Source organism: Pteropus alecto, unplaced genomic scaffold, assembly GCF_000325575.1.
Source record: "Pteropus alecto unplaced genomic scaffold, ASM32557v1 scaffold30, whole genome shotgun sequence".
NCBI classification, from domain to species: Eukaryota; Metazoa; Chordata; class Mammalia; order Chiroptera; family Pteropodidae; genus Pteropus; species Pteropus alecto.
In genome coordinates, this window is record NW_006429782.1 from 1,875,870 (window position 1) to 1,888,208 (window position 12,339).

The 12,339-nt window shown below is 63.5% G+C and overlaps 1 protein-coding gene across 1 annotated transcript in view; it reads left to right on the forward strand.

Annotated features, from left to right (window-relative positions):
* The window catches only part of NCLN (nicalin), an 18,229-nt gene extending 7,528 nt beyond the window's left edge, over positions 1-10,701 (forward strand). Inside the window, exons 4-15 of the mRNA XM_015585066.2 lie at positions 806-900; positions 2,167-2,247; positions 3,860-3,963; positions 5,009-5,097; positions 5,196-5,335; positions 5,708-5,886; positions 7,317-7,404; positions 7,493-7,531; positions 7,608-7,771; positions 8,725-8,778; positions 8,946-9,024; positions 9,175-10,701. Coding sequence (XP_015440552.1) covers positions 806-900; positions 2,167-2,247; positions 3,860-3,963; positions 5,009-5,097; positions 5,196-5,335; positions 5,708-5,886; positions 7,317-7,404; positions 7,493-7,531; positions 7,608-7,771; positions 8,725-8,778; positions 8,946-9,024; positions 9,175-9,234 — 1,172 coding nt within the window. The 3' untranslated portion in view covers positions 9,235-10,701. The remainder of the gene's footprint in view (positions 1-805; positions 901-2,166; positions 2,248-3,859; positions 3,964-5,008; positions 5,098-5,195; positions 5,336-5,707; positions 5,887-7,316; positions 7,405-7,492; positions 7,532-7,607; positions 7,772-8,724; positions 8,779-8,945; positions 9,025-9,174) is intronic.
* Positions 10,702-12,339: the final 1,638 nt, after the last annotated feature.

The following is a 12,339-nucleotide window of genomic DNA, read 5'->3' on the forward strand; positions in this document are numbered from 1 at the left end:
AATTTTTGGAGACCTAAATTTCCAGTTGGAGTAGAGGAATCTACTTAGTGGAATATTATGCAGTCATGAAAAATAGCATCAGGACAGAATTTTGAGCAGCATGGGAAAATGCTTATTTTATATTGATAAGTGGAAAAAACAGGATATGAGATCACAAATGTTGATCATAACTATCTTTCTTAGAAGTGACTTGTTTATTTTGGAACACGTCAAGACTTAGAAGTTGCAGAAACATAACAGTTCTTGACGGGCCTTCTCCTCCCGGCTCCCTCCGGTGATAACATCTCACGTACCCGTGACGATTGCATTTCTAAATGCGTAAAGACAGAAGCGGGTTCGAGACAGGGTGAACTCACAAGCGTTTTTAATCCCTGGCCCCAGATGAAACAGTGGTGTCTGCAGCAGTCTGTCCGCTCACACCGAGCTGGGGTCACTCACTTTTGGGCACCGACACCGTCTTGGCCTCTGGGCCGGTGGATCGTGGGTCTTCCGACGGCAGGACGCTTGTTTCTAGGTCACCTCTGGGGTGGCCGTCGTGTGAATGCTGAGCCGGTCCTGGGAGGCTGGGTCGGAGGGCAGGCCTGTGCCTCTGGCTCTGCAGCGGGGTGCCTCCCGCACTGTCCCCGGCCCATGCGGGGCCGCAGTGACTTCACCCAGACTCTTTCCTGGGTCTGGCCGTCACCCTGTGTTCTCGTCCATGCAGTCAGTTCTGCACATACATTGCGTAGACTGAACCCCTAAGGTCTGGGGTGCTGAGGTGACGAGGATGCCAGCCCAGGCTGACCCTCCCTGCCCTCGTCCCCAGTGCTTCTCCACACAGCCACTGCCAATGGCTTCCAGATGGTCACCAGCGGGGTCCAGAGCAAAGCCGTGAGCGACTGGCTCATCACCAGTGTGGAGGTGAGTGTCATCCCTAGCTGCTGTGCAGGACCCCGGGGGCGTGGTCCTGAGACCGCTCTGTCATCGTTGGAGCCTACCTTGACATGCAGGGGTTCGCAGCCAACAGTGCAAGGCTGCTCAACGTCCCCTGCCCCACCGCGTGTTAGCATGCGGGCTCAGGTCGAATTTGGGGTGCAGCCACACTGTTAGCCAGCCTTTCCCCCTCCAGGACTGAGTGAGGCAGCCTCAGGCCGTGCACACCCACGGCGAGAGTCCCTGCTTTTCTGCCTGTGCACAGTGAGCCCCTGCTGTGTGCAGAAGGCAGCGGCGAGCCAGATGCTGACCGTCCCTTGCGGTTCCTGCCGCACTTTCAGAGGGACGCCCAGGGACGTCCAGGCTGAGGCCTGCAGCTGAGCGAAGGGGCGGTGAGGAGCGGACCAAGGCTCCGGGCGAGCGGGCCGCCCTGCTGAGATCTGGGCTGGGGGGTGCAGGCCAAATCAGGACCAGGGCAAAGGGAAGCCGCTGCGGCCTCTGAGCATGCGCTGCAGTGACCAGATGGACATGTTTCTCAGAACTGCATAAGGGAGCGTGGGAATTCGGGCAGAGGACCCCCACCCTCACCGGCCAGGCCCTTGTCAGGCTCCCAGGGGTCAGGGTCAGTTGCCGTTGGTCCAGTGTCCTGGGGTCACAGCAGATGGAGCCACCGAGGGTCTTCGGGGCCCTTCACTGTTTGGGGTCCGCTGCAGCCTGCCAGCCACTGCCTCGCCCTTTGGCTCTGGAAGTGTCTGCTGCCGTGAGCCTTCCACAATCCTGTTATTCGCCAGGGGAGCAGGCAGCAGGGAGGAAGCGGGGGGCTTGGCTCTGCTCCCACTCTCCCCTGCCAGTGCTGGGACCCAGGCCCATGGGCTCATGGACTCCATGCCCGGCGACACCGTCCCTCCCGTCAGCAGAGCTCTGCCCTCCGAGACAGCGGCTTGGCGGGCTTGGTTCCGGGGCAGAGGCCCGCTGGAGACAAGCGGCAGACTCTCAGAGCCGGGGCGGTGGCCGGCCAGCTCCGGCCCTCGGCCAAGTCCAGCCCTCGGCCGTATCTGTAAATAGTTTTATTGGCACATGGCCACGCCCATTTGTTCAAACATTGTCCTCAATCGACTAATCTCAATAGAGACTGGAGCCGGCAAACCTAAAAGAACCCCTCCCACCCCTCTCTCGTGCTGAGGGGGGCAGCCTCGCCGTCGCTGGTGTCCAGGACCCCAGCTAGCCGGCATTTCACAGCCCGTCTCTCCACAGGGGCGGCTGACGGGGCTGGGTGGAGAGGACCTTCCTACCATCGTCATCGTGGCCCACTACGACGCCTTCGGAGTGGCCCCTGTATGTATGCACTTGCCCTGGTGGGGGCGAGGGTCACCCTTCCTCCCACGTGTTCTGGCCCAGCTCAGAGGCAGAAGCGTCTGCTGGACAGCGGCCACGCTCAGCAGCAGCATCCACTCTTGAGGCCCTTAGGGTGTTATCTCAGGTTCCCATGAGGACCCTGTGGGGTGGGTGTCATCGTGAAGCTGAGGCTAAGCTGGGGTGGGTCTCGTGCCCAAGGTCCCATGGCAAATAGGTGGCCGGGCCAGGAACTTGCCCAGGGTATGTGTTGGGGTCTCCAAGATACCCAGTTGATAATTTGTGGGGAGGACCCCAGGACTCAGCAGCGGTGGCCCCTACGGCCGTGGTCGGTGCGGAGACAGGACGGGGTGAGACATGCCGAGGGCAAGGATGGGGGGTGGGCTGGGGGCCCAGGCATAGCTCCTAGAGTCCTCTCCTTTGGGGTCACGGTCATTCCCCCTCAGACGAGACGTGACACACTGTGAGGTGCGGTCCCCAGGGGCCTCACAGAGACCCAACGCCTGGGGTCTCACTGGGGGCCGGTCACGTGGGCACCTCTGCCCAGCTCGTCCGAGGCCCCAGACCCCGGGGGACAGCGGGGCTCAGCATGACCCACCTGTTGGCAGAGCGTTTAGGGCTGGCGGCTGGCGGGAGTTGGCGGGAGCCCCTGGAGCTCCACTCAGCTGCTGTGGGGGGCCAGCCTAGCCAGCTGGCCTCTGTGGGTGGTGGTCTGGGCCCGCTCAGCCCTGCCCTCAGGCTGTGGCCCCCGCCTGGCAAAGCCAGGGCACATGTCGGAGTCGGGGTGTGCCTCTCGCCAGGAGAGTCGCTTTGAGAGAGCTATTAATTCCAGAACATTCCACCACTCCAAAAAGAACCCTGTCCCCATTAGCAGTCACCCTCATCCCCCCACACTTTGAACCCACTTCCTGTCTCTGGTCGTGCCTGTTCTGGACATGTCACGGACCTGGGCCTTTGCTGCCCAGTTCTCAACTGAGCACCACGTGGCCCTGTCCCCATGAACTCTGATGCCGTCGGTACACTCAGTGCGTGTCGGCTATAGACTGACCTTGGGAGGGCCCAGGCCGTTACGGAGTCCAAGATGATTTTCCCTCCCCCAGAACCAGTTGTCGCCTCTTAGAGAGTACTGTCGTCAGCCAGGGAACCCGGGTGGGGGACGGGCCTTCATAGCGCAAAGGCCGGTGGTCTGGCTGGAGGGAACCTGCCCAACCCCCCCACAGGGAGGGGGCGTGAGGGTCCTGGTACACGTGCTGAGGCTGGACAGAGGCCAGGTACCTGCTGGGTACGGGGCTGTCGTAGCGAGCCTGAGACCCAGCAGGGCCTCGAATTTCCAGGGTCTCGGTCCTGTGCAAGTTGGGGTGCTGTCAGTCTGGGGTCCTGAGCAGAGGGGCTGGCGATCCCGCGGTGCTCTGAGTGGACTGTGGCCAAGGTCGGGAACAGGCAGAGTGGACCACTGCTGCTCTGAGAGGGTAGCGTGGTGCCGTGCGTGGCCATGGAGGTGACGACAGGCAGAGTGGACCACTGCTGCTCTGGGTAGCGTGGTGCCGTGCGTGGCCATGGAGGTGACGGCCAGCCCTGTCTCGCCCGCCCGCAGTGGCTGTCACACGGCGCAGACTCCAATGGGAGCGGCATCTCCGTGCTGCTGGAGCTGGCCCGGCTCTTCTCCAGGCTGTACACCTACAAGCGCACGCACGCAGCGTAAGTGACATGGGGGGCGCTGCAGCCTGACACCTGCAATGGTTCTGTTTGTCTGGTGGCCTTGGGGCAGTGCCAACCCCAAGACTGACAGTGTCTGTGTATCCAGGGCTTCCGTGCGCCAGGCCCTGCCCACACCCACCCCCCGGAATCCCACCCAGGAGGCCCCGCTGCCCTTAGTCCCCAGAGGGGTGGGGATGCTTTCAGCTGCAGGTAATAGAAACTCTCAAAGAAGAGCTCATTAAACCAGGGTTCCCCCGCCCGTGTCGGCACTGTGGGTGCTGGGCAGATCGTTCCTGGGTGGCTCATCCACACACCATGCTGCCCGGGCCAGAGGGGGCTTGGCCAGGGTGACGGTCCCTTAGAGCCTTTGTCACCAGGCTCCACACCCCGGGTGGCTGAAACAGCGACACTTGTGCTCCCCGTTCAGTGTCCCCCTGGAGGTTCTGGGGCGTGGTCCTTCCCGCCTCCCCCAGCTCTGGGGGCTGCCTGCAGTCCTCGGAATCCCTCGGCGTGTGGCCGCGTCACTCCACTGTCCGCCTCCATCCTCACGTGGTCCTCTCTTTCTGTCTCTTGGAAGGATGGCTTTGCCCCTGGCAGGGTGGGTGGGGCCCGCTGTGCCGGCCGCAGCCGCGGCTTCAGGAAAGCTGCCGAAGCCATGTTCCTTTTTGTCCCCCTGGGGCTCCTTCCTGGCCGGGTGGAGCCAGGTCGTCTCCTGTGTTCAGAGCTCAGAGAAGCCTCTAGATCAGTGGTCCTCACCCAGGGTTGACCCTGCCCCCAGGGGACACTGGGCCATGGCAGGGGACATCTGTGGGTGTCCTGACTAGGGGGCTTCTGGCATTGAGTCTAGGGGTGCTATCCAATCCCCACAGGGCCCGGGCGGCCCCACAGAGATGGCCCGGTTCTGTCATAAGCAGTGGGGGGAGAGGGAGTCACTGCCGTAGCGGCTGGTCAGGGTTCTGTCCCCAGGGGACCATGTCCTCCTCATTGGGAATTTGAATACTCTGGCCATGGCTGATGGCTCTGCTTGGCCCCCCCTCCCCCCCAGGTATAACCTCCTGTTCTTTGCCTCTGGAGGGGGCAAGTTTAATTACCAGGGGACCAAGCGCTGGTTGGAAGACAACCTGGACCACACAGGTTAGTGGCCCCCAGCGGCCTGGGACATGGGGTCAGGGACCGCAGAGGGGTGGGGGCCCGGGGTTTCGCCCTCCCCCGTCAGCTCTTGCTGCCCACAGATTCCAGCCTGCTCCAGGACAACGTAGCTTTCGTCCTCTGCTTGGACACCGTGGGCCGGGGTGACAGCCTACACTTGCACGTGTCTAAGCCGCCCAGGGAGGGGACGCTGCAACACGCCTTCCTGCGGGAGCTGGAGATGGTGGGTGCCCTGGGGGTGAGGGAGCCTTCTGGACAGTGCCAGACACTTGCTCACTTCACAGACAGGCCCCCTGAGGCTCTGAGGGGTGACAGCGCATCACGGGCCAGGCCAGGGACATGAGCCAGGCCGAGACGTCTGCCCCATTGCCCCTCGTTAGCGAGTGGTCATTGTCACTTGGGAATCAGACTGGGTGCTCTGCACACCTGGGGCCTTGAAGGGACCTCAGTTGGGTTTCTGGGGGCCAGTGGTTTCTCCCCATTTTCCAGATGTGGGCGGTGTGGGGAGGAGCTCGTGTCCCTCCACAGGCCGGTGGGGTGCGGCCGGCCCAGGAGGCTGGGCACTGGGCGACCCCACGACCACCTCGCCCCGCAGGTGGCCGCACACCAGTTCCCGGAGCTGCGCTTCTCCATGGTGCACAAGAAGGTCAACCTGGCGGAGGACATCCTGGCCTGGGAGCACGAGCGCTTTGCCATCCGCCGGCTGCCCGCCTTCACCCTGTCCCACCTGGAGAGCCACCGCGACGGCCAGCGCAGCAGCATCATGGACGTGCGGTGAGCACAGCCCCGAGGCCTCCCCATACTCCCCCGCTGCCCGCCGGGCCCCGTGGACGAGGCACATTCTAAGTCGTCTCTTCCAGAGCGAGGGCGCCGGCGGGGAGTGACCCCACCACACAGGTGGTGGGCAGGGGCCAGCACGGGCCTGGCAGCGGACGGTGGCTCACCTGGGCTGCTCAGCAGGGGTGCTGGGGACACGGGCGCCTCAGCCAGTGGTCTGGTATCCTCTGGGCTCTGTGCATGCCCCGAGCACCTCAGCACCCCCTGCGGCTCTGCCCCTGGGCCCTGGCATGGTGGCCTGTCCCCTTCCCGGGCCCCTTGTGCCTTTCGGGAGCCTGCCCTGCTCACCCTCCTCACTCACTGTCTCTGTGGTGCTGGCGCCGCTGGCTCACGCTGTTTTGGGAGCTCACGTCCCATTCGTCTGCCCTGCTGGCATGGCAGCCCTCAGTGGGCCACAGTTTTATGGTGGCTTCGGCTGTTGAACCCTGAGCCTGGGATCGTCTGCTGTGCCCTCTTTCGCTAGCCCTGGGCGGTGGTGTAGCTACTGGACACGCGTCTGCTGGGGAGATGCGGTGGTCTTGGAGGGGGCCCAGCCCAGCCTGGTGACAGGCGAGGCCCAGAGAGAACAGGCATAGCGGGGACGTCGGCTGGTCCTGGGGCACTGGGGAGGCTTCCTGGAGGGCTTTTTGGAGGAGGTGGCACTGAAGTCGAGGGACGTGAGCCAGGGCGCTGCAGGTCAGAGGGAGCTGAGAGCAAAGGAGAACTGAAGGGAAGGACGCCAGGGCCGGGAGAGTGAGTCCCCTGCCTCCCCCACGAGGCCCCAGCACCTCACAGCCACTGGGGTCAGTGACATCGTTCCCCCAGAGTTCCTCTGGCCGGGGTTGCTGGCAGCCCTTGGTGTCCCTCGCTTAGGGCCACATCACCCTGGTCTCTATCTCTGTTGTCACGTGACCATCTGTGTCCACATTTCCTTCTAATAAGTTCACCGGCCATCGGATTTAGGGCCACCTCCTGCAGTGTGACCCAACTGATCCCGTCTGTAAAGACCCTGTTTTTAAATTGGGTCACGTTGTCAGGTTTGGGCGGGTGTGAATTTTGGGGCACACTTCACCTCACTGCTGGGTGTTACAGCGACTCTGCCCTCCGTGGAGGCCGTGTCCCCCAATCCCCGTTCCAGGGGAGGAAACTGAGGCCTGGGGCGTCCAGTCATTCCAGGCGGATGCGGGGAGCCAGCCTGCCTCCCGGGCCCTGCAGGCGACCCCCCGGGGTGCGGGCCAGCCGGCACCCACCCTGCCCGAGGAGGCTATGGCTTTTCCTGTCTGTCACCATCAGCCGTGCGGTCGCCCTTGTGGTCTGGTGTTTTCTGGCGATTGTAAACGATGCCGATTCCAGGTGGATGTAGATTTCTCTCACATGTGCCCCCGAAGGTCCCGGGTCGACTCCAAAACCCTGACGCGCAACACGAGGCTCATCGCGGAGGCCCTGACGCGGGTCATCTACAACCTGACCGAGAAGGTGAGGCCCCGCGGCCGCTCCTGCCCCGGGCCATGCCGCCCTCCTCCCCGTGGACCGAGGCTCAGGCCTGCCCTCCCTCTCCCTGCAGGGGACCCCCGCGGACATGCCGGTCTTCACAGAGCAGATGGTAAGCCTGGGCCTGGCGGGCGGGGCGCAGGGCGCGGATGGCCGGGGCCGCGTGGCCACAAGCACATCCCTCGCAGCAGATCCAGCAGGAGCAGCTGGACTCGGTGATGGACTGGCTCACCACGCAGCCACGCGCCGCCCAGCTGGTGCACAAGGACGGCACCCTCCTCAGCACGCTGGAGCACTACCTGGGCCGCTACCTGAAGGAGGTGAAGCAGCATCACATCAAGGCTGACAAGCGGTGAGTGCGGGCGCCACCCCTGCCCCCCGCCCTGCCCCACCCACGCGCACACCGAGCGGGCTTTCCAGAGTCACGCGCACGCGCACGCGCACACGTGCACATACCCCGGGCCAGATCAAGCAGATTCATGAGATGTGGAACGAAAAATAGGGTGATAACTAGAAAATACGGAGCGCTCAGTTCAGTTTGAGTTCTGGATACGCATCACGTTGTCTTGTTTCTAGTTTACCTCACGCAGTGCTTGGGGTGTGTCTGTGCTAACAGCCTGTTCCTTGTTTGAGACCCACACAGAGCTGACATCCCGTTTCAGAGCTGGCAGCCCTGTCCCCGACCCACCCTCTGATGCTTCTGTGCTCCGGGAGTCAGGCTGCTTGTCCCTGGGTCGCTGTCCACTTGCGGGGTGCTCCTTCCCACCACCAGCCCCCCGGGTTTTGCCTTTTTTCTGCTCAAGATTGAGCTCCCCACTTGAGCTGAACAGGCGCCTCAGGGCCTGTGGTAGGAAGGCGCTGTGGGTGGCCACAGGCAGGAGACGTCCCCAGACTGCTCGGCGCCCTCGCTGGCCTCTGCCTTCTTCCCAACTCCTGGTGCCCCAGGAGACAGTGCTTGGACAGAAGACACAGGCTCAGAGTGGACCCACAGCCATGGGGCCGGGGTCTCCGATTCCCAGGCCGGGGTCACCCTTCCTCTATAGAAATGCTTCCTGGACCAGGAAAATTCCTGGTAACCATGTCTCATTTTTAGAATACATTTTAATACCCACAACAACAGACAAGATGTCACTTCAGGGTAATGGACAGAGTAATGGAGAGGGACACTGGCTGCCTTGAGCAGACATGCACACGGGGCGCTTCCTGCTGTGTTCCTGGGCTGGTGGGACCTCTGGCTGGTCTGGCGCAGGGCCAGACGTGGCCGGCCGCCGGGCTGAGCCCACTGAGAATGCGCACTCTCCCCAGGGACCCCGAGTTTGTCTTCTATGACCAGCTGAAGCAGGTGATGAACGCCTACAGGTGAGCTGCACTGGGCCAGGGGCCTGTGTCCCCCTGGGTCACTTCCCAGGGGACTGTAGTCCACGGGACAGCCAGGGAGTGGTGAGGCTGGCATCACCTCCGTGCTGGCTGACCCCGTGGCCCATGCCCTCCCCGGGCCCCTGACCCCTCCCTTCCCCTCCCTCCAGGGTCAAGCCAGCCATTTTTGACCTGCTCCTGGCCGTCTGCATCGGCGCCTACCTCGGAATGGCCTACACGGCCGTGCAGGTGAGCGGGCAGGGCTCGGGCGGGAGGGCGGCCTGGCCGGGCACGTCCTGCCCAGAAGCAGGTGACCGCACAGGCGGCCCTGGGGCCTTTCACGGTGGGGTTTATTCCCGACCTCACGTGACCTCACTGGCGCCCTCCTGGTGCCCCCAGCACTTCGACCTCCTGTACAGAACCGTTCAGAGACTGCTGCTGAAGGCCAAGACGCAGTGACGCAGCCCCCCCGCCCCCCACTGCGGCCGGAGGGGCTCCCCACAGCCGCACCCCGAATTACAGAGCTTTTCTGTGTTGCTCTTGAGGACTTGGGGGATTCTTTGTTTTGTCCTTCGAACTCCCTCAGAGGAGCAGCTGGTGGCATTCTGGGGCCTGGCCACGGACTTGGGGACACGCCGCGGATGCGCCCTGGCCAGGAGGCCGGTCCTGCAGCCGTCAGGGTGCCGAGCGGTGACGGAGCTCCCAGCACAGCCTCATGCCCTCTCCCGCCCGTGACCGGCCGCAGACTGTAGGCTGGCGCCTGTGCTGTCCTCCGCGTGTCCCCTTCCCCGGTGACTCGGGTGCTCTCCTGCTTGTCTGAGGGGGGCAGGTATGGCCTCTGGGTCCCTGGGTTACAGCTCCTCCCTTGGAAGCCTGTGGCCACCACCTAGGCCAGGGCTGAGGGGTACGTCTCCCCTGAACCCCGTCTGGTGCCCTGGAGACAGCAGCCCCCCCCCACCGCCTCGCGCTGCACCCCGGGGACCGCGAGCACCTCCGCTAGGCTGTCTTCCCTCTTGGGGCCCAGCCGCGGGCCCCCGGGGAGGCGGTCCTCGGGGGGGCCCTGGGGGGCAGAGGCCCCCGCTCTGCTGACTCGCTGCTTCGTGGCTCCTGGGCCGTTTCCTCATCTGTGAACAGGAGGGCGTGTCCTGGGGGAGCGACGTCCAGTTGGGGATCGAGGGAGAGTGTTTCCTGGGGACACGACTGGGGGACCCGGAGGACAGGTGTGGGTTCAGTGGGAGCTTGGACCAAGCCCTCACCCCACAAACCAGGCGCCTCACGGGCCACGAGCTTGGGGGCGGGAACGGGGCCGCCAGCGCCAGGGGACCTCAGGGAGGCCTGAGTGTGCCAATTCATGAGCAATACGATCAGTTAAGTGCTAAGGGAGCATCTCTACCACCAGGGAGGTCTGAGCAGCCCGAAGGGGCTTGGGGACTGGCCTTCCCACCCCTGCCCAGCCTGCTGCTGTCCCCTCCCGGAGCCAGCTAACTGGAGGGACAGGGCTTCTCTGGGGGTCGTGTCCCCACCTCTGGCCCACCCCACCCCCTTTGCCAAACCTGTCTTTCTCCTGGGCAGGGCTGGCTCTCCTGTCCTCCAGCCTCTCAGGCCCCAGCTGGTGGCCAGGCCTGGGGGTGCGCTGGGGGCGGTGTGGGGGCCGCAGGTTCTTTTCTGCCTCATGCCCCCTTCGCTCTGCTGGTGGCCCATCTCCCCTAGGGATTTTACCAAGTGCCCGGCCACTTCTTGGGATTCATGCCGCAGGGGTGGGGGGCCTGGGTGGGCTCACCCTCAAGCGTGGTGGTGGAGGGGGCAGTGTCTGGGGTTGCTGAGCGAGCCCCCCCACCCCAGGGCCACTTCGCAGGATGGTTCGGAGCTCCGGTCGGGTGTAGGACACAGGTGGACAACCAGAAAATAAAGCCATATTGAACAGTCGCCCTCCGTGTTCTGCCCGGGCTCCTGGGGTGTGGGCGGGTCTGTCCCCGCGCTCCTCGGTGTGCGGTTCACGCTCCCGTCTCTGTCTCCATCTGCTGTGTGTCACTCCAATCGGGCCGGTCATCGGGTCTGGGGCCCGTCCCACTCCATTTCAACCATCTCAACGGACAACATCTGCAAAGACCCTCTTTCCAAGCAACGTTTCATTCTGAGGTTGCCAGGGGACACCATTCGACCCCTACGGGGTGGGCAGCAGGCTGTGGGAGGCTCCCCCACTGGCCAGGCCCACCCTCAACCCTAAGCCAGGCTCCAAAGAGGTCAGCTGGGGCGACAACCGGATGCTCAGTGCAACTTGTCCCTGCCTGTGGGGGGCCCAGCCCCCCACTCCAGGCCTGGGAACTGCAAGATGCAACTGTCAACAAAAACTGCCTTCAGGAGCTTACCTCGTTGGGGGGCGGGGAGGGGGACGAGGGACCCCAGACAAAACGGGGTCTTGGGGACGCGTGCTGCTGGGAGGTGCTGTTTAGACGGGGCTTCAGGGGCGGTTGGAGGAGGTGAGCTGTGGGGTCTTTGGCCTGGCGGGAAGTGGGAGCCCATGGGGCTGTGGGCGGAGGGGCCCAGGTGACGCCGGTGCTCACGGGCACCCTCTGGTGGCTGCCTGGAGGAGGACAGGGCGGGATTTGGGGGGATGAGGGCGGCACCTGGTGGAGCAGACCAAGGTGAGCCGACCTCCCCAACAGGCGCTGGGTTCCCAGGGCACCGAGGGGCAGCCACGAAGGCGATTTGAGCCGTGGCTGAACCGAGAGGGGACTGCTGGGGTTTCCTTGGTGGGTCCCCTGTCCTCAGGTCACGGCTGCCTCCTCTTCCCTTTGTCCCTCTCCCTTGCCCTCCGCCCACTAAGGCCACAATGTGGCTTTGGCCTCAGTAAAACTCCCCAGGGTTTAGAGGAAGGGCCAGCCCACCTCCTCATTAACTAACAGGCCGATACTTCCTTTCCTTTACACAAAAAGTTCCTTGACCGTAACCAGGAGAACGAAAGCCACCACCGACCCCAGCTCGCCAGCACCATGCCCCCGTGTTTTCCTCCTGTTTCCCGGTGTCCCTGGGTTTGTGTACGTGCAATCTCGTTTGGGTCATAGGAGTCATGACAGTTCTCAGTGTTTCTCTTTGCACAGCTGTCTGTAGGTGTCACGGGACACAGTGAGAGGCAGGCCCGGGAGCCATCGCCCCGTCCAGGTCATGAGCAGCATCCTCCCCTCTCCCAGCGCCCTCCTTGTCCCCAGGCTGCCGCTGATCTTGTCACTGCAGATGAGTCTCATGCGACTGTTAAGTTCACCGATATTTGGCCCTCCCATTGTGTGCCGAGAACAGGGACCCTGTCCCAGCTGCCCTGGGGCTTGACGTCCGCTGGGGGGGACAGGTAGTAAGTAAAAGTAGCTTGAGAGGCAGTGTTGGCTCCCTTTGGGGTGCAGGTGTTGCGGAAAGTCAGAAAGTTGGAATGAGAGATTAAGCCCTGGAAATTGAGGACAGTGGCCCAGGCAGAGGGCACAGCCCATGCGAAGGCCCCGGGGCAGGACCAGGCCTGGAGGGCGGGGTGGGGGAGGTGTCAGCCCCTAGACCGGCCTTGCGAGCTGTTTG